This window comes from Hyla sarda, chromosome 11, assembly GCF_029499605.1.
Source record: "Hyla sarda isolate aHylSar1 chromosome 11, aHylSar1.hap1, whole genome shotgun sequence".
NCBI classification, from domain to species: Eukaryota; Metazoa; Chordata; class Amphibia; order Anura; family Hylidae; genus Hyla; species Hyla sarda.
The window spans coordinates 96,510,881-96,537,402 of record NC_079199.1 but is presented as its reverse complement, the minus strand read 5'-3'; the positions used below and the strand labels follow the sequence as shown (position 1 = coordinate 96,537,402).

Below are 26,522 nucleotides of genomic sequence, written 5' to 3'. Positions count from 1 at the left end.
TGCTCCAGAGGAAGTTGTGTAGTTCTTTCCAGTCTGACGACAGTGCTATCTGCTGACACCTCTGTCCATGTCAGGAACTGTCCAGAGCAGGAGAGGTTTGCAATGGGCATTGGCTCCTGCTCTGGACACTTCCCGACATGGACAGAGGTGTCATCAGAGAGCACTGTGGTCAGACTGGAAAGAACTACACAACTTCCTCTGGAGCATACAGCAGCTGATAAGTACTGGAAGGATTAAGACTTTTTACAGAAGTAATTTACAAATTTGTATAACTTTCTGGCTCCAGTTGATTTGAAATATATATATTTTTTCTTTTAAAGAAAAGCCCAGACTAGAGATGAGCGAACTTACAGTAAATTCGATTCGTCACAAACTTCTCGGCTCGGCAGTTGATGACTTTTCCTGCGTAAATTAGTTCAGCTTTCCGGTGCTCCCGTGTGCTGGAAAAGGTGGATACATTCCTAGGAGACTCTTTCCTAGGACTGTATCCACCTTTTCCAGCCCACCGGAGCACCTGAAGGCTGAACTAATTTACGCAGGATAAGTCATCAACTGCCGAGCCGAGAAGTTCGTGACGAATCGAATTTACTGTAAGTTCGCTCATCTCTAATATCAAGCTTAAAGGCCTATAGTTCCCAGGATCCTTTCTGACCCCTTTTTGATTATTTGTATCACATGTACTAAACACCAGTCCTGTGGAACAATCCCTGACTACAGATCCGGCATTCTACAGCTGCACAGAACCTGCTGAACAATTGTATGCAGACAGAGAATAGGATTTAATACCCCAATTACTTACATTGTACTGCGATCTGTTGTGGATTCTGCAATGTTTAAATCCAGATGAAACAGTCGACCGTATCCTATACAGAGCAGAAAGGTAACAGCGATCTCACTATAGGAAGACAAGAAAACCATCTGGAATAAGAAGCCATCATGTAACATACATCACAGACTATGCCATAAATATCTCCTAGAATTAAATGGGTACTCTCATAAAAAAAAAAAAAAAAATTATTAAAAAGATTATGTAAAAAAAAAAAATGTTTCTAATATATTTTATTTAAAATAAAATCATGTTTTATGTGCTTCTTTACATTTGTAATCCTGGCCACTAGGCGCCACCCTATATGGCTCAGGATTACTTTTCCTCCCCTCACATTCAGCACGTTCGGACCAACACTGGCCGGGCAGCGTGGTCCGAAACGCGCGCTCACATGAATGGGGAGAGGGAGATGCAAGGCAGGCGGGGATTTAAATTTTGCGCGCCGCGCGTGCACGAGCGCTGTGCTCTGCCTGTTTCCTATACAGGCAGAGAGTGAGTACAGTGCTCGTTCGCGCGCGACACGCGAAATTTAAATATCCCTGCATCTCCCTCTCCTCATTCATTGCAGCGCGCGAGCTGTAGGAAAGAGAGAGAAGAAGGGCGGAAGCGATCCCCGGCCAGGCTTCAGATGACGTTGTGCCTGCCGGGACCGCCCACTTCCTGTCCTCGCCAGAGAGCTCAACTCTGAGCTCCTCCAGCCGTTCTAGATAAGGTAATTTCATGGGGATTTGGGCAGAAATAAAGACAGGGATAGATGGAGTTAGTGTCAGGGACAGATGGGGAGCGGGAATAGGGAAATTTAGTTTAGTGATAGCTACTCTTTAAAGGGATAATCCGGTCGAAAACTTTATTTTTTATTTTTATAAATCAACTGATGCCAGAAAGTTCTCTGCTGACACCTCTGTCTATTTTGGGAACTGTCCAGAGCAGGAGAAAATCCCCCTCAGCAAACATATGCTGCTTTGGACAGTTCCTAAAATAGACAGAGGTGTCAGCAGAGAGCCCTGTGCTCGTGACAGAAAAGAAATCCAAAAAGAAAAGAATTTCTTCTGTAGTATACAGCCGCTAATAGGTACTGGAAGGATTACGAAGTTTTAATAGAAGTAATTTACAAATCTGTTTAACTTTCTGGCACCAGTTGATAAAAAAAAAAAAAAAAAAAGTTTTTCACCGGAGTACCCCTTTAGGCCCCCAATCCCAGCCCGATTGTGGTAAATGGGATTAGGTAACTGTTTCCATAAACCACATAAAATTGTGTGGAAGTTATTGAAACTGCAGCCACGACCTACATGGTGCCCGTAATTCAGGTCTTTGGTAGTTTCTGCTGTTTTCAAACAGTCCAGTATTCCTAATCCCAGGCACCTCTGGCTTCGTAAACCAAGTGACCCAGGGTCAGAGGGGAAACCATTCTAGAGACAGGAGCGGGTCCCAGAGGTCTTCCAAACAGTTATGGCCTTTAATGGGAATAACCCTGATTTGTCTAACAATTAAAGAACCAATAAACCTACAAATAAATGTAAATAAACAGAAGATACATGTGCACACACTATGCCAGTATGCAGAGAACACAAGGGTAAATGTACTCCTATGGTACAATAAGGGTAGGACCACGTAGTGCATCTGCAGTGTATTTAATGCTGCAGATGCACTGCTGACTGCCCCTAGTGTGCCTCCAGCTGTTTTACCTGTGTCCTGTTCGCAGCAGCAATGCGCCGCTAGCTGCAAGCTCTGGGAGCAGGGGGGAGCGGCCGTAATATCTGGAGAGCTGCGCATCACAACTCCACTCTGTGTCTGCTCGTAGCGGCAGATTTCTCCTGCAAGGACATGCGGAAAAAACAGCTGGAGGCACACTCTAGGGACAGACAGTAGTGCAAAAAACAGTAGGGGTCCCCATACCATCCAGAACATAATCCTGTCCGGCTGCAGTATCATATTTCTCCCTGCTGAAGCACAGACAAAGTCCAGTATGTGAGGGTGGGACTAGCACTCCTCTGTGCTCTCTCCTGTCTGATAGGACTCCTCTGCGCTCTCTCCTGTCTGATAGGACTCCTCTGTGCTCTCTCTTGTCTGATAGGACTCCTCTGCGCTCTCTCCTGTCTGATTGCACTCCTCTGCGCTCTCTCCTGTCTGATAGCACTCCTCTGCGCTCTCTCCTGTCTGATAGCACTCCTCTGGGCTCTCTCCAGTCTGATAGGACTCCTGTGCTCTCTCCTGTCTGATATCACTCTGTGCTCTCTCCTGTCTGATAGCACTCCTCTGCGCTCTCTCCTGTCTGATATCACTCCTCTGTGCTCTTTCCTGTCTGATATCACTCCTGTGCTCTCGTCTGTCTGATAGCACTCCTCTGTGCTCTCTCCTGTCTGATAGCACTCCTCTGCGCTCTCTCCTGTCTGATAGCACTCCTCTGCGCTCTCTCCTGTCTGATAGCACTCCTCTGCGCTCTCTCCTGTCTGATAGCACTCCTCTGCGCTCTCTCCTGTCTGATAGGACTCCTCTGTGCTCTCTCCTGTCTGATAGCACTCCTCTGTTCTCTCTCCTGTCTGATAGCACTCCTCTGCGCTCTCTCCTGTCTGATAGGACTCCTCTGTTCTCTCTCCTGTCTGATAGAACTCCTCTGTTCTCTCTCCTGTCTGATAGCGCTCCTCTGTGCTCTCTCCTTTAAAAACAGTTCAGGCAAAATGGCTGTCCTGATAATAATGTACAAAAAAAAAAAAAAAAAAGGTAACATTAAGGTACTTACTATCTAGTGTGCAAACAAAAGAACACTGGCTTATTTAGACTCAAATATAAATACGCTTACCGTAAAATCTTGACTTGAAGGATTCTGTCTATTAAGTTCACTGCAAAACGAATGAATTATATATGGAAACATTTTCTAATTTCTTTTTTTTTTACTTTAAACCCATGTCACAAGAAGCACATTTATGTCTTGTCAGACAAAGTAAATGTCATAAGTTACAGATTCTTCATTCAGTCTATAACTGCAATAAGAAAAAAAAAACAAAAAAAAACAAATGGCACTTTCAAAAAGTAAAATGACACATCTTGTAAAAAGAAAGGCATCAGCAATGATACATTGTTTCAAGTGTACAAAGTTTTTGAATCCTATCTGTAATTTCAATGAAATTAAACACTAAACAAGATCTGTCCGAATGTCCCTTTTATCGACTTACGTTCCCAGTTCAGTCGGCAAAACCAGTCACGTAGATCCCAAATAATAATAATAATAATAAAAAGGAAAACAAAGTCAGAGTCTACACGTTCAATGGGAATTCGGGGAATGACTGGTTAACAAAAAATGACCAAAGGGTAACAAGTCTTTAGAGCTGATGCTTATACAAAGCACGGAATCCTTTTAAAAGATGCAAAAGTCTTCATTTTCCTCATACTGTAAAAGTCAAGTATTGTTCTGAGAAGAAACTCCTGGGGGAGATTAGTCCTCGATAACAATTGGTTCGTCGTTGACCGGGTGTCGGGCCAGAAGTCCCACTTGAGACTGGCAGATGACTATGTGTCTGTAGGGCCGTCTGGCAGCACGCTTGGTTTCAGAGGATGAGAGCAGTTTGCGGGTTTTCCTAGAATATATAGAATGTTACACACTGTAGGTATTGTCCGTCCTCGTGGTCACATTATACTGTTTTATTGGTTTCATCATTTTGGCCCAAGCTGTCAATATCTCAACTATGCGCCATAGCGAAACCAACATTTTCACATTCTGGATAACCCCTTTAGCCCCTTGTCCTCTGATGACACCAGTCGATGGTGAAACATGTTAGGAAGGGGCTGTAAATTTTAATAGTCAGCATGAAGGAGAAGGTAGTCAGCATTAAGGAGGAGGGCAGTCAGCATGGAGGAGGAGGAGGAGGAGGGCCATCAGCATGAAAGATGAGGGCAGTCAGCATGAAAGAGGAGGGCAGTCAGCATGAAAAAGGAGGGCAGTCAGCATGAAAGAGGAGGGCAGTCAGCATGAAGGAGGAGGGCAGTCAGCATGAAAGAGGAGGGCAGTCAGCATGAAAAAGGAGGGCAGTCAGCATGAAAGAGGAGGGCAGTCAGCATGAAGGAGGAGGGCAGTCAGCATGAAAGAGGAGGGCAGTCAGCATGAAAGAGGAGGGCAGTCAGCATGAAAGAGGAGGGCAGCCAGCATGAAAGAGGAGGGCAGTCAGCATGGAGGAGGAGGGCAGTCAGCATTGAGGAGGAGGGCAGTCAGCATGAAGGAGGAGGGCAGTCAGCATGAAAGAGGAGGGCAGTCAGCATGAAAGAGGAGGGCAGTCAGCATGAAAGAGGAGGGCAGTCAGCATGGAGGAGGAGGGCAGTCAGCATGGAGGAGGAGGGCAGTCAGCATGGAGGAGGAGGGCAGTCAGCATGGAGGAGGAGGGCAGTCAGCATGAAGGAGGAGGGCAGTCAGCATGAAAGAGGAGGGCAGTCAGCATGATAGAGGAGGGCAGTCAGCATGAAAGAGGAGGGCAGTCCCCATGGAGGAGGACGGCAGTCCCCATGGAGGAGGAGGGCAGTCAGCATGAAGGAGGAGGAGGGCCGTCACCATGAAGGAGGAGGGCAGTCAGCATGGAGGAGGAGGGCAGTCAGCATGGAGGAGGAGGGCAGTCAGCATGAAGGAGGAGGGCAGTCAGCATGAAGGAGGAGGGCCATCAGCATGAAGGAGGAGGGCCGTCAGCATGAAGGAGGAGGGCCGTCAGCATGTAGGAGGAGGGCCGTCAGCATGGAGGAGGAGGGCAGTCAGCATGGAGGAGGAGGAGGGCAGTCAGCATGGAGGAGGAGGAGGGCAGTCAGCATGGAGGAGGAGGAGGAGGGCAGTCAGCATGGAGGAGGAGGAGGGCAGTCAGCATGGAGGAGGAGGAGGGCAGTCAGCATGGAGGAGGAGGAGGGCAGTCAGCATGGAGGAGGAGGAGGGCAGTCAGCATGAGGGAAAAGGCATTCAGCATGACAGAGGGAGTTTTTCTTTTAGCGGTATCGAATTTGCACAATTTTACTGTCATTAAATTTAAATTGCAGTAAAATTGTGCAATTTGTACTGTAATTTTGGAAGATAGTGACACCAGTAATAAAACACCACTTGTAAACACAGCCTTTAACTATAGCTGGGAAGCCATTTTACCATGACTGCCATCTACCATGCTCCATGGTCCAGTTGTGATGCTGATGAGCCCAGTGATAATGGACAAGGGTCTACCTGAACGGTCTGTGACTAACCAGCCCCATACACCGCATGCTGCATGCCCTGTGCTTTCTGACACAATTGTATCGTAGGCAGCAGTAACTTTTTCAGCAATTTGTACTACAATAGATCAATTCTGTGGTTGGACCCGATTGGCCGGCACTTGCTCCCCACATACATCAGTGAGCCCTGGTGTGCCTGTGACCTTGTCTGCGGTTCACTGGTTGGTCTTCCTTGGACCACTTTTGGCACTTACCACTACATACCAGGAATAGCCAACTAGACCTGTCTGACCCAGTGTTCAAAACATGACATCTTGGCCCTTCGCACAGATCCTTACACTTTCCTATATTTCCAACTTCCAATACATCAACTTCAAGTACTGACGGGTCATTTGCTGCCTGATACATTCTATTGCTTGACAAGGCGCCATTGTGGCAAGATAATGTAATGTCTGATCGGTGCGTAGCCTTTAAAAGGGTACTCCACTGCCCCTTCGGCTTCGGGTGTGGCCACGCCCCTCGTGACGTCACACCACACCCCCTTAAAGGAGATCTCCAGTCTTGAAAAACTTATCCCCTATCCTAAGGATAGGGGATAAGGTTCAGATCGCGGGGGTCCGACCGATGGGACTCCCACAATCTCCCGTATGTGTCCCCGGCAGCAGGGAAGGAGGCGTGTCGACCACCGCATGAAGTGGCGGCTGACACACCCCCTCAATACAACTCTATGGCAATAGCGCTGTATTGAGGGGGTGTGTCGGCCGCCGCTTCGTACCGTGGTCAGTGCGCGCTCTCTGGCCAGCAGTCCGGGGCCCAGTACAGGAGATAGCGGGGTCCCAATAGTCGGACCCCCCCCCCCCCCCCCCGTGATCTTAAACTGTTCCCCATCATCAGGATAGGGGATAAGTTTTTCAGGACTGGACTACTCCTTTAATGCAAGCATATGGGAGCATAATATTATATATATATATATATATATATATATATATATATATTAATATAAATGTAATATTACCTAAGAAACAACAAAAGTGAAATCCAAAGTTTTCTACAATTCATACGTTCTTCATGTGTCATGTGACCGCTAAGCAGCCACCAATCCCAGCTCGGCCTCTTTGAACTTCCGGAGTTCTCTAGTTACGTGAACAGGACCCACCTTGTTTCTTCTGTGGCCATATAAAAAACGTCGTCAGGGGCATCAATCCAGTTCATCTGCCTCCTCTTGACCGGAGGCAGACAACCACCTCGGATTAATCTGACCTTTGCTGGGTAGGATTTCCCATTGAGCAGTAAGTTTCGGTTTGGTCCCTTTGTGAACAAAAAAAAGAAAAATGAAACAAAAAAAAAATAAACACAATTCGAAAATCTTTATTGAACGTAAGCACTGGGCAACGATTACCTGCTACTTATTTCTGTATTTATAGGGAAACCAAAAAGAAATAAAAATTTCCTACAGTTCCATCTCTTAACTGGAAATAGAGCATTTTACAACTAAACCCATTTTTAGAACTTTACATTCTTACTTTTATAATCGCTATTCTCACCATTATACCTGTCTGATCGTATTATTTGAAGGCTAACCCCACTATTGCTATGACTGCATACAAGAAAAAAATAGTATAACAAACCACTGTACACCCTTTGTCTACTTATCTGCTTGCAACCACCACCCCAGGAGTATTAAAGGGGTATTCCGCCCCTAGACATCTTATCCCCTATCCAAAGGATAGGGGATAAGATGTCAGATCGCCGCGGTCCCGCTGCTGGGGACCCCTGGGATCCCCGCTGCAGCACCCCGCTATCATTACTGCGCAGAGCGAGATCGCTCTGCACGTAATGACGAGCGATACAGGGGCCGGAGCATCGTTACATCACGGCTCCGCCCCTCGTGACATCACGGCCCGCCCCCGTCAATACAAGTCTATGGGAGGGGGCGTGGCGGTCGTCACACCCCCTGCCATAGACTTGCATTAAGGGGACGGGCCGTGATGTCATGAGGGGCGGAGCCATGACGTAACGCTGCTCCGGCCCCTGTATCGCTCGTCATTACGTGCAGAGCGATCTCGCTCTGCGCAGTAATGATAGCGCGGTGCCGCAGTGGCGATCCCCGGGGTCCCCAGCAGCGGGACCGCGCCGATCTAACATCTTATCCCCTATCCTTTGGATAGGGGATAAGATGCCAGGGGTGGAATACTCCTTTAAGGGGGTTATCAAGGAATGGAAAACCAGGGGTAATTTCTTTCAAAAACAGCTCCCTGTCTGTCTCCAGGTTGGGTGTGATGTTACAACTTGGCTCCATTCACTTCAATGGAACTGAGCCGCAGAACCACACTTCAACCTGGAGACAGACAGGGAGCGGTTTTTAAAAGAAATTAGCTCCGGTTTTAATTCCTGGATAACCCCTTTAAGTATACAAAGTAAATATATATCAGCGGCTACATGGAGCTTTATGTGCTACACGTGGGGTCCCCGCCACTTCCTATCATAAGGAGTTGCGTTGCGTCACACTAGATCACTTTTTATGACCTGGGTGTCTCCAGTTGTTGCAAAACTACAACTCCCAGCATGCCCGGACAGCCTTTGGCTGTCCGGGCATGCTGGGAGTTGTAGTTTTTCAACAGCTGGAGGCACCCTGGTTTGAAAACACTACACTAGATGTAATATAACTTTACTAAAGAAATCCAAACTTAAAAGAAACTCTGCTGGAAAACATTTTCTTTTAAATCAACTGGTGCCAGAAACTTATAGAGATTTGTAAATGACTTCTTTAAAAAAAAAAAAAAAAATCTTAATCCTTCCAGTACTTATCAGCTGCTGTATACTCCCCAGGAAGTTCTTTTCTTTTTGAATTTTCTTTCTGTCTGACCACAGTGCTCTCTGCTGACATCTCTGTCCATGTCAGGAACTGTCCAGAGCAGGAGAGGTTTGCTGTGGGGATTTTCTCCTACTCTGGACAGTTCCTGACATGGACAGAGGTGTCAGCAGAGAGCACGAAATGGAAATTCAAAAAGAAAAGAACTTCCTGTGGAGTATATAGCAGCTCATAAGTACTGGAAGGATTGAGATTTTTTTAATAGAAGTCATTTACAAATCTGTTTAACTTTCTGGCACCAGTTGGTTAAAAAAGAAAAAAAAATGTTTCCCAGCGGAGTACCCCTTTAAGGAGTCCGGCGTGCTTGTTGCGGATATTTCAAGCCATATCCATTGAGAGTGCCCATTTAAGTGTGGAAACTAGCCATGCATTGGCTTCTCCGGCAAGGTTCAGTCACATGGTTAGGTGACTTGGTCACAGGAGTGGTCGGTAATAGAGTGACGTCAGGAGGCCGGTCAAAGGGTGCGACTTTGACTGGCCGGAAAAAGTTTGGATTTTTTTTAGTAAACGTATATAACAAAATTGTATAATCATAGAACAGCTACTGTTTTGAAATATCCCTTTAAAGGGGTACTCCGCTGCTCAGCGTTTGGAACAAACTGTTCAGAACGCTGGAGCTCGTTATGTCATAGTCCCGCCCCCTCATGACATCATAGTCCCGCCCCTCCTATAGACTTGCATTGAGGGGGCGGGATTATGACGTATTTAGCTGCCAGCTCCAGCGTACCAAACGCTGAGCAGCAGAGTACCCCTTTAAAAGAAAACTGTCAGCCTGTTCACCCACACTAAACCCAATACACTGGGTTATAATGTGGGTGAACAGGAGTCCAGCAAGGGGTCACTTAATTAAAGGGGTGCTCCGGTGGAAAACAATATATTTTTTTTTAAATCAACTGGTGCCACAAAATTAAACAGATTTGTAAATTACTTCTGTTTAAAAATCTTAATCCTTCCAGTACTTATCAGCTGATGTATACTCCACAGGAAGTTGTATTTCTTTTCTGTCTGACCACAGTGCTCTCTGCCCGTATCAGGAACTGTCCTGAGCAGAAGAGGTTTTCTATGGGGATTTGCTCCTTCTCTGGACAGTTCCTGACATGGACAGAGGTGTCAGCAGAGAGAACTGTGGTCAGACTGAAAAGAATTCCAGAAAGAAATACAACTTCCTGTGGAGCATACAGCAGCCGATAAGTACTGGAAGGATTAAGATTTTTAAATAGAAGTAATTTACAAATCTGTTTAATTTTGTGACACCAGTTGATTAAAAAAAAAAAAAATTCTACCGGTGTACTCCTTTAAATATGTCCAGTAGTTCCTCAAATATGTCCCCCAGAAGATCCTCTGCTAAATTCAGTGAATCCAGCGCAGGGGCGGGGCTCCGTCCACTCAATTTACATATTCATTGTCTGTAACTCGTTGGAACTCCTGTTCCCCTACACGATAACCCAATGTATTGTGTTTAGTGTAGGATGATCATTTTCCTTTAAAGCTGACCAAAGCTGTGGGTACAAACAATATACTGCTTCTCAAGGGTATATAGAAAGTAGGAAAAGGCAGAGTAAAACAATCATGCAGCTTTAGTATTAAATTATATAGCAAAAAAACAAAAAGGGAAACCTTTCAGTACAGATCAGTAGCAATAAAGTAGAAAAGCAAAACAAAATGTGAGAATGTACATAACATGAAAAACAAAAAGTACAGTAAAAGTCTAAAATTCACGTAGAAGCGATGACGTGCACTCACCGCGTAAGTTCACGTGTTCAGTCCTGGAGGCTCAGGATCCGGGAGCCGTCCATGGATGGTTCAGACGCACTCGGAGGCAACAGCAGCCGTTTCACACGGTAACCCGTGCTTCTTCCGGCTGGCCGGAAGAAGCACGGATTACCGTGTGAAACGGCTGCCGTTGTCCATGGATGGTTCAGCAGTGCTCGGAGGCAACAGCAGCCGTTTCACACGGTAATCCGTGCTTCTTCCGGCCGGCTGGCCGGAAGAAGCACGGATTACCGTGTGAAACGGCTGCCGTTGTCCATGGATGGTTCAGAAGCGCTCGGAGGCAACGGCAGCCGTTTCACACGGTAATCCGTGCTTCTTCCGGCCGGCCGGAAGAAGCACGGATTACCGTGTGAAACGGCTGCTGTTGCCTCCGAGCGCTTCTGAACCATCCATGGACGTCTCCAGGATCCTGAGCCTCCAGGACTCAACACGCGAACTTACGCGGTGAGTGCCCGTTATCGCTTCTATGTGAATTTGTGATTAGTTTACTATACACTAGATACGTTGCACCCCGCAGGTGTCTGACATCATTGGCGGTACAGAGGATTGCGGTCTGATACATACACGTACATTAGTGAGTGCAGTGCAAGTGATGTCCATACATTGGTGCGCCTCCTCCCTTCTCCTATTTTAGTTACAGTAAAAGTCTAATCCTCTAAGGGTCTGTACCATATGACAGCGGTTCCATTAGTGGAGCACACCATCGATCAGTCCGTCAGAAAGACAGGAGTTGAGTAAAGAAATATAATACTGCATGTTCTATTTTATTTTCTCAGCTAAAAATACCGGCGACCCGACGGACCTCATTCAAGTGAATGGGATCCATCAGGACCCGGCGATGTCAGTTGTGCTACGACCCCTTCAGGGTCCCTTTGGCACAAACAAAAACACGCAGAATGGCTCGGAGCACAACAGCCTAAGGTTAGGATCACACTGAGCGGATAGGAGGCGTATTTGTTGCTGCGAGAAATACGCTGCGCATGCGCTAGGAGCAGACACAAGACTCTCCCCGCTACAGCCCTGTGTCTGCAATAAGGTTCAGGAGCCGGCCGCGTGTTACAGTTATGCGGTGCGTGTGGCTGGCCTCCGAACCTTATTGCAGACACAGGGCAGTAGCGGGGAAAGCCCTGTCTCTGCTCCTAGCGCATGCGCAGTGTATTTCCTGCTGCCCGGCAGATTTCTCTGCGTATCCGCTGAGCGTGACCCTACCCCCTTATTCTACTTGGGTGCAGAATTTAAATAATAAAGACCAGACATTAGGGAGCATTATAAGTCTAACAAGCCTGTCTCCAGCGTTCAGTCAGGGAGCTGGGGAGTGACAGCCCAGCTATATCCAACGATCTGAGGGGGTCTAAGCACTGAGACCCCGACCAATCTAAAGTTGTGGCATGTCTGTGTGACACGTCTATATATATATATATATATATATATATATATATATATATATATATTAATGACAGTACCATAATATTTCCTTAAGAAATGTTTCTCAAGTATACTGGGGTTCGTTCCTGTTTTTTATTACAAAAAGTGTACGGCACGGTAGATCTCCTAATGGCATATGAAACTAGCCTTATTTAGTAATGGTATATGGCATTATTCAATCACGGTATGGTGGTATTATTCAAGTAAATAGGAGTCACTGAGAAAGTTAAAGGGAACCAATCAGTAGATTTTAGCATATGTAACGCTTAACAACGTGTCCCTGGGGGGACGTTTTTCCCCCCCAGGAATGGTGAAGATGTTAAGTTATAAAGTGTCCCCCCCCCCCCCCAGCTACCCGCAAGTAGTCCCCTGGGTGGGGACTTATGCTTACCAGCACCGGTCGCTACTGCTGTGGTCCAGTCCCCTCGGCTTGATTGACGGCTCGCGTCACCGCTCCGTCTGCTTAGGGAGAAGAGCGATGGTGCAAGCCGCCACGGGGTAGAGCCACGGACGGAGCAATGGAGAGCGACAGGTGCTGGTAAGTACAAGTCCCCACCCAGGGTACTACTTGCCGGGCAGCCTGGGGAGACTTTATAACTTAATATCTTCACCATCCCTGGGAGGAAAAAACATCCCTCGTGGATAGTGAGGATATCGATTTTTATCATATATATAACGTGTTGTTAAAGGGGTACTTTTTAAATGAACTGGTGCCAGAAAGTTAAAAAGATCTGTAAATTACTACTTAAATCTTTATCCTTCCAGTACTTATTAGCAGCTGTATGCTACAGAGGAAATTCTTTTCTTTTTGAATTTCTTTTCTGTCTTGTCCACAGTGCTCTCTGCTGACACCTCTGTCCGTATCAGGAACTGTCCAGAGCAGCATAGCTTTGCTATGGGGATTTTCTCCTGCTCCGGACAGTTCCTGATACAGGTATCAGGTGTCAGCAGAGAGCAGTGTGGACAAAAAAGAAATTAAAAAAGAAATGAATTTCCTTTGTAGCATACAGCTGCTAATAAGTACTGGAAGGATAAAGATTTTTAAATAGAAGTAATTTACAAATCTGTTGAACTTTCTGGCACCAGTTGATTTAAAAAAAATGTTTTCCACCAGAGTACCCCTTTATGCATTACATATGCTAAAATCTACTGATTGGTTCCCTTTAATAAGCCTTATAATTTTGTTCTCCAGTCTAATACCTGAGACACAGACAGTACGCTGAACAGGACAGATTTAGACAACCACAAATGCCTAAGACTCTGGTGCATGGGTCCTATTAATATACCAGATCCTTAAGACTCTTTAGGCATCATTACGTTGTATAAGCATCAGCACTGCCCAGAATGCTCCCTAACCCAGATCGAGGGGGAGAACACAATTATAGAGATATAAAGAAACCAAAAGGATACAATAAATCCTTATGGAGACCATATAAGTTCAGCAGAACTTATTACCTACACCAAGACCATTTATTAACTCACAAGCAATTTCTAGGGTTATGGTCACACCATCATTTGACCTCATATATTAGATGCATACATGTGTCAAAAACAAAAATGTCTCCCAACAATCCAGGAGCAATGTATTGATGAACAATGCTTTTCATGCATACTGGGGATCATGGCACAAGACAAAACTAAGGGTCTATTCACACTTCCGAATTTCCGCTTGCGGAATTCTGCTTCAAATTAAAGCCCATAGACTTCTATGGGATTCCGCACTCCCATTGACACTTCCGAATTTTCGCTTGCGGGATTCTGCTTCAAATTAAAGCCCATAGACTTCTATGGGATTCCGCACTCCCATTCACACTTCCGAATTTCCGCTTGCGGGATTCTGCTTCAAATGAAAGCCCATAGACTTCTATGGGATTCCGCACTCCCATTCACACTTCCGAATTTCTGCTTGCGGATTCTGCTTCAAATTAAAGCCCATAGACTTCTATGGGATTCCGCACTCCCATTCACACTTCCGAATTTCCGCTTGCGGGATTCTGCTTCAAATTAAAGCCCATAGACTTCTATGGGATTCCGCACTCCCATTCACACTTCCGAATTTCCGCTTGCGGGATTCTGCTTCAAATTAAAGCCCATAGACTTCTATGGGATTCCGCACTCCCATTCACACTTCCGAATTTCCGCTTGCGGAATTCTGCTTCAAATTAAAGCCCATAGACTTCTATGGGATCCACACTCCCATTCACACCTCTGAATTTCCGCTTGCGGAATTCCGCTAGCGGAATTCCGCAAGCAGAAATTCCGCTAGCGGAATTCCGCAAGCAGAAATTCAGAAGTGTGAATGGGAGTGCGGAATTCCATAGAAGTCTATGGGCTTTAATTTGAGGCGGAATTCCGCAAGCGGAAATTATACCGTGTGAATGGACCCTTAGTGTTTCAGTGAACATATTTTTCTTTCATATTTTGGTTCCATAGGCCAGGAAACTGCCAAGATTTCAATCCCAATGGGAAAACCAGTGGTCGATTCTCAAGAAGCGGACAAACAAATACATAGAAATTGAGATGGTCTTTCATCAGCCAGGATTTGGTCCAGAAGCGGATGTAAATATTGATGTAAATTGATGTAAATATTGATGTAAATTGATGTAAATATTGAGTCTTTGTATAAACTTGACGTTTTCGTTAATAAAAGTTTGAAGACGTATGAAACGCTTAGAACTGTACTTGAGTAACCACAGAAACATACGATTAAAGATCAAAAAAACAGTAAAGGTCCAAACTTTGTAAAACCAAAATTTGTGTCAGTCTCAAAATGTTTGGTCATGAAAGTTCATATAGAAAAACCTCAAACACTCCACAGGACACATTCACTGGGGCTGATGGAAATTGGACTGATTTACTAATGGGGTTTATGCTCATCAGCGGTACAGTCTGCATTGGTATTGGGATCCTGCGGGATCTAACCCAAAACATGCGGGCAGGCACGAGGGTGGTGCAGGCGGGCGATCAGGAGGCTGCTGCAAGCGGGCGATCAGGCGCTATGCCTGCGGGTCCCACAAATCCCTCAGCAGCCTCAAAATAATAAGTACTCCGGACTCCCAGTTAGTCCCACAATCACAAATAGAGATGAGCAAACTTACAGTAAATTCAATTCGTCACGAACTTCTCGGCTCGGCAGTTGATGACTTATCCTGCATAAATTATTTCGGCTTTCAGGTGCTCCCGTGGGCTGCAAAAGGTGGATACAGTCCTAGGAGGCTCTTTCCTAGGACTGTATCCACCTTTTCCAGCCCACCGGAGCACCTGAAAGCCGAACTAATTTATGCAGGCAAAGCCATCAACTGCCGAGCCGAGAAGTTCGTGACGAATCGAATTTACTGTAAGTTCGGTCATCTCTACTCACAAAGTTCACTAGTCACCGGCAGGCACCACCAGAAGATTCTGCTGCTCCTCCCAGTCTTGTCTCCTACCCCCGCCGCTATTCTGTGGAGGACTGTCAATACCACCAGCCTCCATCTTCCCCTGCTGCGGCTGTATAACAAGGCCAGGGTGGCGGCTCGTGCTTAAATAATCCGATTCCACACTGCCCCCTATGTTAATGCAAGTAACTGTTCACACTTCACACACAATTCCCAGTGTTCTGCGGACCCGGCCGGGTATGTAAGTGCAGACAGAGCACTGACGGTGATCCTCCCAGTCCCAGAACCTCTGCAGTGCACTGCTATTCACATGGGGTAAGTGCACTGCAGTACATTGCACCCTAGTGTCTTCTACAGACACAGCGGTGCAATGTTCCGCACATACCCCCATGTGTAAAGCAGTGAGTGTGCACTCAGAGTCCTTCTATACACATGGGAGTATGTCCAGAGCATTGCACCCTAGTGTCTGTCTTGACTACAGACACTAGGGTGCAATGCTCTGCAGTCTGCAGTGCACACACACCCTTGTGTATAACAGTGTACAGACTAGGGTGCAATGCTCTGCACAAACCTCCACCTGTATAGGAACGTGTACACTACACACACTGCTATACATATGGGGGGTAAGTGCAGAGCATTGCACCCTAGTGTCTATACACTCCTATATAAGTGGTAGGGGGGTGCAATGCTCTGCATCCCTCTACCCCTTACATAGGAATGTACAGACACTAGGGTGCAATGTTCTGCATATACCTCCATGTGGATAGCAGTGTGTACACAGTTACACACACTGCAATATACATGAGGGTATTTGCAGAGCACTGCACCCTAATGTCTGTACATTCCTATATAAGGGATAGGGGGGTGCAGAGCATTGCACCCCCCTACCTCTTATATAGGAGTGTATAGACACTAGGGTGCAATGCTCTGCACCCTCATATATATTCCTATAGGTCTGAACATTCCTATAAGAGGGTGCAGAGCACTGCACCCTATTGTCTGTACATTCCTATGTTAGCGGGAGCGGGCGGGATTGGACACATTTTAGCGGGAGCGGGTGGGATTGGACACAAATGTTGAGGGAGCGGGGGGATTGGTCAAAAAATCATCGGGAGTGGGCTGGAGCGTGATTGAAAAAAACAGTCCCGCGCAGGGCTCTAGTACAGTCCATGGAATGCTATAAAAGAGTGGAAATTAACAAATGATCTTAGGAAATCAACGGGCACTTGAAGCGGACCTTACATAAAAACCTACATAAAGCTTAGGTGATAAGGTAATATTTGGGCTCTCACTGATTTTACTGAGCTCGAGAGCCCCCTTCATGGTGCACAGTAATTTTTCATTTTCTCCATTCAATAATCTGAACGAGAGTTGGGCTTTTTGCCAGCAGTGTTCACACCTGGACTTCCTTTGCCTTACTTATCTGGCCAGTCACATGAGAGTATCTACGTGCCCTCCTCATCTTTGCTATTTCATGACAAATTTAGTGCTGGAAAAAATTGCACTGCTTAGACTGAACAGGCTGGTACCAGGCTGGGGGGAGATGATGAATGTGGAGAAAGAAGGGGGTTGATGCACTGGGTCTGCAATGTGAGCAGAAAGGGAAACATCATCAGGATCACAGCAACAATGGGATTATATCACAAAGCATCTGTGGTCTAAGCAAGTTCAACTACTGAAAATGATGATGACTAAAGGGAGAGGGTATTATATTCAAGAGGCAGTACTGTGTATATAGTAAGAACACAAATAATCACACAAAAACAATTGGTCAGAGATAAGAGGGAAGCTTTGGAAAAAAAAGAGAGCTACACCAGCTCACCCCAACATAACGGATGTAAGTAATGGATGGCAAACCAATGCGATGCAGAAAATCCAGCTCAAGGATGCTTCAAATCACGGCTTTATTTCAGGGCAGTGCACATAGACAGGTAGACAATGACGCGTTTCAGGTGCAGGTGCGCTCTTAGTCGTATACGTCATTGTCTACTTGTCTATGAGCACTGGCCTGAAATAAATCCGTGATTTGAAGCATCCTTGAGCAGGATTTTCTTCCTTTTCTGCAAGAGGGAAGCTTTGGTTTACCAGTCAGGTACATCGTGGACCCTCGAAAAAAGACAGATAGACTCAGGATGCCCCCACCCAATATCTCCAAAACAAGGCTTTAACTCTTCCCACTGCAGGGAACAGTGAGTCAGGATGCGCCCTATGCATAGTCTATGAGAGCCCTGGAGATATTCGAGTACATCGCTTGGGTATCTCTAAAAATCCCATAGACAATGCATAAGGCATGTAACGACATACCCCTCCATGCCGACATACCCCTCAATGCCGCAGGGAGAGCAGAGGCCCCATTCAGGAGATCGCAGGAGGTCCCAGTGGTCAGACCCTCTGCAAACAGACACTTATCTCCTAGTCTGTAAATGCTGGAATAAGCTCCTTGTCTTAACAGCACACCATCGCTATTGTATCTTATAGTGGGTGTCTGACACAACTAAGCAGAGTTACTGTATTAGCATGGACACACTAATTTCATGCGCGCATACAACATTACCTGCCTGCTCAGGGACTTATACATCACTGCCTATAAAAAACAGCTCTGTGGCCTTGACCCTGAAGCACAAGCAGATAAATGACCTTAAATACGAGCAGTTAAATGAATGTGTATGTCTGCTCATAGACAGGCTTTGAGACTGGAAAGCATTTGATCCACCAAGGAACAACTATTGTAAAAGGGAAAAAAAAAAGCAACTCGAACCCCTGTGCAGGGCACTTACATTTTTGGTTCACCACCCCCTCTATAGTTGTTTGGCTCTCTCTGACTTTCATACAAAGATTCATGGAGGGGGTGTGACGGCCGCCGATTTGTGCGGGGGTCGACACGCCCAGTTCCCGAGGAGAGCCGGGGTCCCATACAGGAGATCATGGGGGTCTGATCTAAAACTTATCCCCTGGATAGGGGACAAGTTTTCTGTATGATCTATATCCTTTAAGATACAAATAATCCCAGTGGTCCACAGGTTTCTGTAGCACCTCTTACAGTTGTTTAAACTCACTTTAACTTTCACAAAGAATCCTTATGGGAACATTGTTAGTGGATGAAAGATCTCTCCTGAACAAAATAGCCTTTGTGCAACAACTGGCACAAAATCCAAATACTGCCCAATTAACCAATGATAAACAGCCACCTTCAACAAAATGTATATAATAAATATAGGTACTAAGTTTAGAAAGTGGCAGATGTAGGCTATGTAGTCAGTCCTAGGCTAAATGCTATTGGTTCTACTTAAGTTGGCCTTGCCGATAAGATAGGTGTCAATGTTTCATAGCTATCTAATCCCTCCCCCCCCATACACACACATTGCAGGCTCGGCTAAGTGTGTTCTTAAACAGGTAGAGATGGTGGCAGCTTATTTCCCAGAGATTAAGAGGTAGTCCGCAGCGAGTCATCTTATCCCTTATCCAAAGGATAGGGGATAAGATTTCTGATCGCGGGGGTCCCTCGCAATCTCATGCAACACTGGGTCCTGCGGCAGTGGTCGGGACATCACAACCACACCCCCTCCATTCATGTCTATAGGAGGGGGCGTGTCGGTAGAAATTATAAAACATTTTTAGACATCCATAGACATGAATGGTGGGGGCGTGGCGTGACGAGGGGACGTGGCCATGACGCTACGATCACGGCCTCCGGCTCCGAGCGTTCTAAACAAAATGTTCAGAAAGCTGAAGCACCGTAGCACCCCTTTAAGTGATTGGGCAGTTGAAATTCTTCATGCATGATCCTTCAGGGGAGTCAGTAAGCCCAAACATAAAAAGCTATTGAGTATCTTGAATAAAATATTGGTAAAATGTCTGTATAATTATGTAAATGAAAAAATGCAACAAATCTAAAATAATAAACTCTGTAGTCTAGATGACATTTACTTGTACCCTAAACTTGGTTAATAAAAAAATTAAAAAAAATTAATAAAAAAATAGCTAAACACACAAATAAAAAATGTGCCATGTGCTGAATTTCAGATGCACTGAACTACTTGAAGCTAATTGCATTGGACGTTTTTTGGTTTCTCTTTAGATGAACATTATCTTACCATTTGTCTGGTTTGTCCATGGTTAGGAATACCTAACAAACATGAAAAAAATAGATTTGGTAAGACATTGTTTCTGAGTAGTTTCTGCAAATTTCAATTCACAAAACATTTCAAACACTGTAGAAAAAAAAATAAAAAACAACAACATATACTGCACTGTGTACGAGATAGAACATTCTAATACACCAGTTAGTGATCAATCCTACAAACTCATCGCTCCGGCACTAGTCACTGCCAAACAGCAAGCAAGCAGTGTCTACGTCTAGCGTAAAGAAGCTCGAAGCTTCTCTAAAAATGTTCTATAATTTTGGGATGTTCATTCACCTGCATGCTGCCACAACTACAAATGAGAAAATAGGTGCAGACACAATGTTACAGACATAGTAATTCAGTCTGTAGGAGAATATATGAAAGAATAAGAAGTAGGTGTGAATCTAGGTGGGGTTGTGTAATACTTTTATTTTTGTGGGTTACATTTGTCAAGTATTACTATAACTCAAAGCTTAATGCGGAATGTTTAAAGGGGTACTCGGCCTCTAGACATCTTATCCCTTATGCAAAGGATAGGGGATAAGATGTCTGATCGCGGGGGTCCTACTGCTGGAGACGCCATCTTTCTCGGCTGCGGCACCCCAGACATCCAGTGGACATAGCGAACTTCGCTCCGTGCAGGATGATTGGCGATGCGGGGCAGAGGCTCGTGACGTCAGTCACACCCCCTCAATGCCCCCTTACATAGACTTGCATTGAGGGGGCGTGACCATGACGTCACGAGCGGGGAGCGGCCGTACAGTGACGAGCCTCCGGCGCTGCACCCGATGCTCTAAACGAGCGCTGGGTGCATCCCCTCGTTACACCACTTTGGATAGGGGATAAGATATCTGATCATGGGGGTCCCGCCACTGGGGCGATCTTGGCTGCGGCACCCCAGACATCCAGTGCACGGAGCCAACTTCGCTCTGTGCCAGATGGCTGGTGATGCCGGGCGGAGGCTCGTGACGTCAGTCATGCCCCGCTCGTGACGTCATGGCCATGCCCCCTCAATGCAAGTCTATGGGAGGGGGCGTGACGGACGTCACGCCCCCTCCCATAGACTTGCATAGAGGGGATGTGACCGTGGCATCACGAGCGGGGCACGGCCATAACGTCACGAGCCTCTGGCCCTGCACCTGATGCTCTAAATGAACAATGGATGCAGCGGCCACGTCCACTCGTCACGCCACTTTGGATTGGGGATAAGATGACTAGGGGCCCTTTAATGCTAAGGCTATGTAACCTGACAGTTGGTCACAAGTCAGTTGCAATGAGTCATGGGTAACCCCAACCTAACAATTTCCATATGGGAATTGAGGCCATAGTCAACCTTCAGGCTGACATGGACCGCCCCCAAAAAAACACAATGGAGGAGATTTATAAAAGACACGTACCGCACAAAACTGTTGTACAAAAGTGATAATCTTTCGAAGATTTTTGTCTACAAAACACTTTCACCCCAAGGCTTAGCATGAGGGACATTGCTTCAAGTGACCTGACAAAATTACTATATTTTACGCCAGAAATGAGCATAAATTGTAAAGAGAATACAAACCAGCTTATAGCTGGTAGAGACTTTAATTTCCCAATAAAAAGACAACCTCCTCTACACTTTCAATAAACTTTGCATAAATCAATAGTACAAAAGGTATCAATTTTCTTTTAATATAGCTTATTAGAGAAACATGCCTCTTTCCCCATTAAAGGGGTACTATACCCCTAGACATCTTATTCCCTATCCAAAGGATAGGGAATAAGATGTCTGATCGCGGGGGTCCTGCCGCTGGGACCCCAGCGATCTATGCAAGTCTATGGTAGTGACGTGGCGGCCATCACGCCCCCTAAATGCAAGCCTATGGGCGTTGCACGACCCATGCTCCAAGCGTCCAGAACAAAATGTTTACAACGCTTGGGCAGCGGAGTACCCCTTTAATGCCTTTATCCTCTCCCCATCCCTAAGCATATTGACTCCAAGACAGCTCAAGTCCAACTCAAGATGAATCAGCTTACTCAGGAATCAAGTTACAGCTGGCCATAGAAGTCTACAGAGAAGGAAGGGGGAGAAAGAGGAGTGGCTGAAGACAGAAGAGTGAGCGACACAGGGAGAGGCTACAGAAGTATTTAGTTATTGTTATATGTCAGCTTACACTGCTCATTACTGATCTATAATGTCCATCATGCTGCTGATGCTTCTGAAAGCCTGCAATATAAAACTAGGGAAGCAGGAACCCCTCTTCTGTGTGTGTTCAGTGTATGGCTGATATCATAGCAGCTAGTGTACACCAACAAGCTCAGGGACAAATGTAAATTAGAGATGAAGATGGCTTAAAGATGGCTGTCGAGGAGAAAACTAATGAAAAATGCCAAATGCAAGTTATATACCGGTAATGGCCAGAGATAATGGTATTTATGAACACAAAAGACAGCTTTATGGTAAAGAGCTACCTCAAAGGGCCAGTCTTAAAAGGGTATTCCCATTTTCATATTTAAGACATATCCCCAGGACATTAAAAATTATTAATGTGAGTCCCACCCATAGGACCTGCAATAATGTGCTTTATGGAACTTACAGAGTGTGTAAAACAGCAGGACCAAGCCCTTCTTCTAGAGTTAGGTGGGGGTCCCAGAGGTGGACGCTAGATATGCCATAAATGTCAAGACAGGAATACCTTTAAGGAAATCCTCCCTCCCCCATAGTGTATCCTAGTGATGAATGGCAGCTGCAGAGTGAATGGGAAGAAGTAAAACAATTGGAATCTAAATATATATAAAATAATAAAAATATTCAATAAAAAATGCTGGGTCAGACCAAGCATGATCTAAGAGACAGTAACACAATTGTGTGGACATGGCCATACAAGCTCAGTTTGGTAACAGTTTGTACAGGGACATAACAACTAGAAAAGGTTTTCGTCCATTAAAACAAATATAAAAATAATATTAAATACGGGCTGCCAGGGTTTATAAAAAAAAAGTCCGATTTGTCTGGTATTGTAGCTCATCCACATTCATTTAAAGGGAACCTGTCATCACTGTCCTGCTGCCTAAACCAAATGTCCTCAGGGAGGTCCTCAGAGGCGCAAAGGGTTATCCAGACCCTCCCCCCCCCAAAAAAAACATACCCCCTATTCACATGATTGTAGATAAGCATATGATCGGGAAGGGGAGGGGGTGGTTTATTGGAACAATATTGGGCTACAAATAACGTATTGAAAAGACAAACATTTGCAGGTGGGGTTTTTTAAAAAATCTGGAATTCCACAATATTTTAGGTTTTGCTAATATGGCATTCGTTGTGCAGTATAAGGGTCTATTCACACAGCAAAAATTCGGCTTGCGGAATTCCGCCTCAAATTAAAGCCCATAGACTTCTATGGGATTCCGCACTCCCATTCACACTTCTGATTTTCCGCTTGCGGAATTCCGCAAGCGGAAATTCAGAAGTGTGAATGAGAGTGCGGAGTCCCATAGAAGTCTATGGGCTTTAGTTTGAGGCGGAATTCTGCTAGCGGAAATTCTACCGTGTGAATAGACCCTTACTGACATATTAAAGGGGTACTCCACTGGCCAGCATTCGGAACATTTAGTTCCGAACGCTGCGAGTGCGCTGTGGGGGTCGACCACACCCCTTCGTGAAGTCAGGCCACGCCCCCTCAATGCAAGTCTATGGGAGGGGGCGTGACGGACGTCACGCCCCCTCCCATAGACTTGCATTGAGGGGTGTGGCCTGACATCACGAGCGGGCGTGGCTGACCCCCACAGCGTTTGGAACTAAATGTTCTGAACGCTGGCCAGTGGAGTACCCCTTTAACTAGATTTTGCATGTCAATATGACTACATATCGACATGTCCGTCAAGTTTTAGCAGATTTGTGTATGTGTGTATATATATATATATATATATATATATATATGTATGTATTTCTACTTTTCCACACTAAAAGCACAATAATATTTTTTGTGTCACCAAAAGACGTTGGCCCAGATACACTACATCTGTCTTATAGGTCACATTTTTCAATGTGGTGCATAGTGTTTAATGAATCAATAGACTAATAGACACTAGTCTAATCAGCATGTAAACCAAATACTATCATTGAAATCATTATTAAAATTAAGAGTCATAGACTCAAAACATGTCCATCTGAGTGTTAACCGGGATGCTCCTATCATTTTTATTGCTTGTTTTACATTTTATGGATTCTCAAAATAAGAAAGTTTTACTAGTTGGCTTAAAAATGTGCACCAACATTTTGGCTTGTTTTCTACAAGCCACATTCCCCCTTCCATATGCTTTCTTCTGGGCAAAAGTATAAAGGGGGACTAGGGATCGACCGATTATCGGTTTGGCTGATATTATCGGCCAATATTCACGATTTTGGACGTTATCGGTATCGGCAATTACCTTGCTGATAATCCGATAATAACTTCCAACCCCCCCTCCACTGAACCAACCACAGCACCACATCCCCCCACCGCACCACCCCAGCCAGAGACCGCCGATGCTGCCCTATTGCCTCCCCCATCCCCGGTTTTATAATTACCTGTTCCTGGGGTCCGTGCTACTTCTGGCTCCGGTGGCGTTCTGGCTCCGGTGACGTTCTGAACGCGACAGTGACAGCTCAGGACGCCGCCGGAGCCAGAAGTAGCGCGGACCCCGGGAACAGGCAATTATAAAACCGGGAATGGGGCAGGCAATGGGGCAGCGGCGGTGGTTGGACTAAGGACCGGCAGGGGGAGAGAAGCGAGCGGTGGCGGTCTCTGGGCAGAGTCAGGACTCAGGAAGACACAAGGACAGGCAGGTCGAGAGAAGCGGGTGGCGTCGGTCTCTGTCACCACAAAAGCCGCTACAGTTCATTGATTTAAAGCGCCCGCTTTAAATCAATGATCTGCAGCGGCGCCGCCGGGGGGGATAAATAGCCGATAACTTATACCGGAATATCGGTATAAGTTATCGGCTAACGGCCTTAACCTCCACAGATTTGGTGCAGTTTAGGTGCAGTGGGAGTTTGTTTGCAACTTTTTGGTGACTTTTCAAACTGGGCATTCTTCACAATGTTGACTTGCAGTACACCATTAATCCTTTTCACTATGCAGTGTTCATGAATTTATCAACGGCGAATAAAAAATAAAAAAATTTAAAAGTCAAACATTTTTGTGCAAACAATTCCGAAAAGTCACAAAAATACACCAGCCCAGACCTGTCTCAGCTTTTTGGTGTATGTGTAGAAAAGCCGCAAATTTTTGCACAGCAGGATGAAAGAAAGTCACAAAATTCTGAACACTCAAACTAGAGAAACTTCAGGAAATGTGTATCTGCGTCCATTTAATAAATTCAGGGATGTGGTATTCCTATCGCCCGACGCATGCAGTTCCGGGCGCCGGGCAGGTGAATTTTTCCGGCCCCTAGCCCAGCTTCAAGCAAGCAGGGCCGGACCTGACAAGCAAAGCAGCGCTCAGCAGTCTGTATGGAGCGGCTACCGACTCGTGCCCGCTCTATACTCTGCAGCCCTCGGCTGTTCTCAGTAGCCGGGGGCCGCCGCTAATAGCCAGCATGCAGCGATCGCTGCAGCTGGCTATTAACCCTTTAGATCGCCCCTATCCACTAAAGAGGTAGCCGGAGAGCTTACCTCTGCTTCCCTGGTGTCCGTGGATCTGTCATTGATAGAGTCTGGCTGGACCAGGCTCTATCAATGGATTGCAGAGCACACAGATCAATGGAGTTCAATAAAACTCTATTGATCTGTATGAGGAATCTAATAATTCCTCCTAAAAGTCTAATAAAGTGTAAAAAAAAAAAAAAAAAAATTTATAAAAGTTTAAAAGACACACATTAACCCCTTCCATACAAGTGCCTTTAGTATTCACCCAACTTGGACACGTCATTTGGGGTACGTCTCTTCCAACTTTGCACATGAAGAGATAAAAATGTTTGTCCAACAAAGCTGGCGCTCAGTCGGATTTGGTGGAGACGACTGTAAACAGCAATTTTTAAGTCTTGCCATAGATTTTCAATTGGATTTTGGGTTCGGGGCTTTGACTTTAAAACAAATATATACTTTGATGTAAACCAATCCATTGTAAGTCTGGAGATTAATCAAAATCTGTATAGAACAAAAGTGGACCAGCTGACTATAGCAACCAATCAGATTGATTGCTTCTTTTATTTTGCAGAGGCTTTTTTTAAAATTAAAGAAGCGATCTGAACATGTCCAGCTGAAAGATGAACCTCCGTCCCAGCCTAGTCTGTTGCAGAATGCATCAGATTTTCTCCAAGTATTGCCCTGTATTAGTCTCCATCAATTCTGACCAGTTTCCCAGTACCTGCTGAGGAGAAGCCTGCCCACAGGATGTTGCTACCACCACCATGTTTCACTGTGGGAATGGTCTGCTGAGGGGGATGGGCAGTCTTGGTTGTCGCCACACATAGGGGGAGATTTATCAAAACCAGTATAGAGGAAAAGTTTCCCATAGGAACCAATCAGATCGCTTTTTTAAAAAGGCCTCTGAAAAATGAAAGAAACAATTTGATTGGCTACTATGGGCAACTGGTCAGCTTTTTGTCTGCACAGATTTTGCCGAATCTCCCCTATAGAGTTTTCCACTGAGGCCAAAAAGTTCAGATTAGGTCTCATCTAACCAGATCACCTTCTTCCACGTTTGCTGTGTCTCCCACATGGCTTGTGGCAAACTCCAAGCAGAATTTCTCGTGGCTCACTTTCCACCACGGCTTTCTTCTTGACATTCTTCATAAAGGCAGATTTGTGGAGTACTTGACTAATAGTCGTCCTGTGGACAGATTCTCCCGCTTCAGGGGTTGATCTTTACATCTTCTTCTGAGTTTCCACGGGCCTCTAGGTTGCTTCTGATTATTTTCTTTCCTTGCATGGATTGTCAGTTTGGGTGGACAGTCTTGTCTTAGCAGGTTTGCGATTGTGCCATATTCCT

The 26,522-nt window shown here is 45.5% G+C and overlaps 1 protein-coding gene across 6 annotated transcripts in view; it reads right to left on the bottom strand.

The window, feature by feature from the left end:
- Positions 1-3,709: 3,709 nt before the first annotated feature.
- MTA1 (metastasis associated 1) overlaps positions 3,710-26,522 on the bottom strand; it is a 156,626-nt gene continuing 133,813 nt past the window's right edge. For 3 of the 6 annotated variants that reach the window (XM_056545497.1, XM_056545498.1, XM_056545499.1), the window contains exons 18-20: positions 19,543-19,574; positions 7,158-7,309; positions 3,710-4,401 (exon numbers count right to left, since the gene is read on the bottom strand). In XM_056545497.1, coding sequence (XP_056401472.1) covers positions 4,260-4,401; positions 7,158-7,309; positions 19,543-19,574 — 326 coding nt within the window. In that variant the 3' untranslated portion in view covers positions 3,710-4,259. Of the gene's footprint in view, positions 4,402-7,156; positions 7,310-19,542; positions 19,575-26,522 lie in introns of those variants that run through there. The other 3 variants (XM_056545501.1, XM_056545503.1, XM_056545502.1) reach the window with 2 other exon arrangements.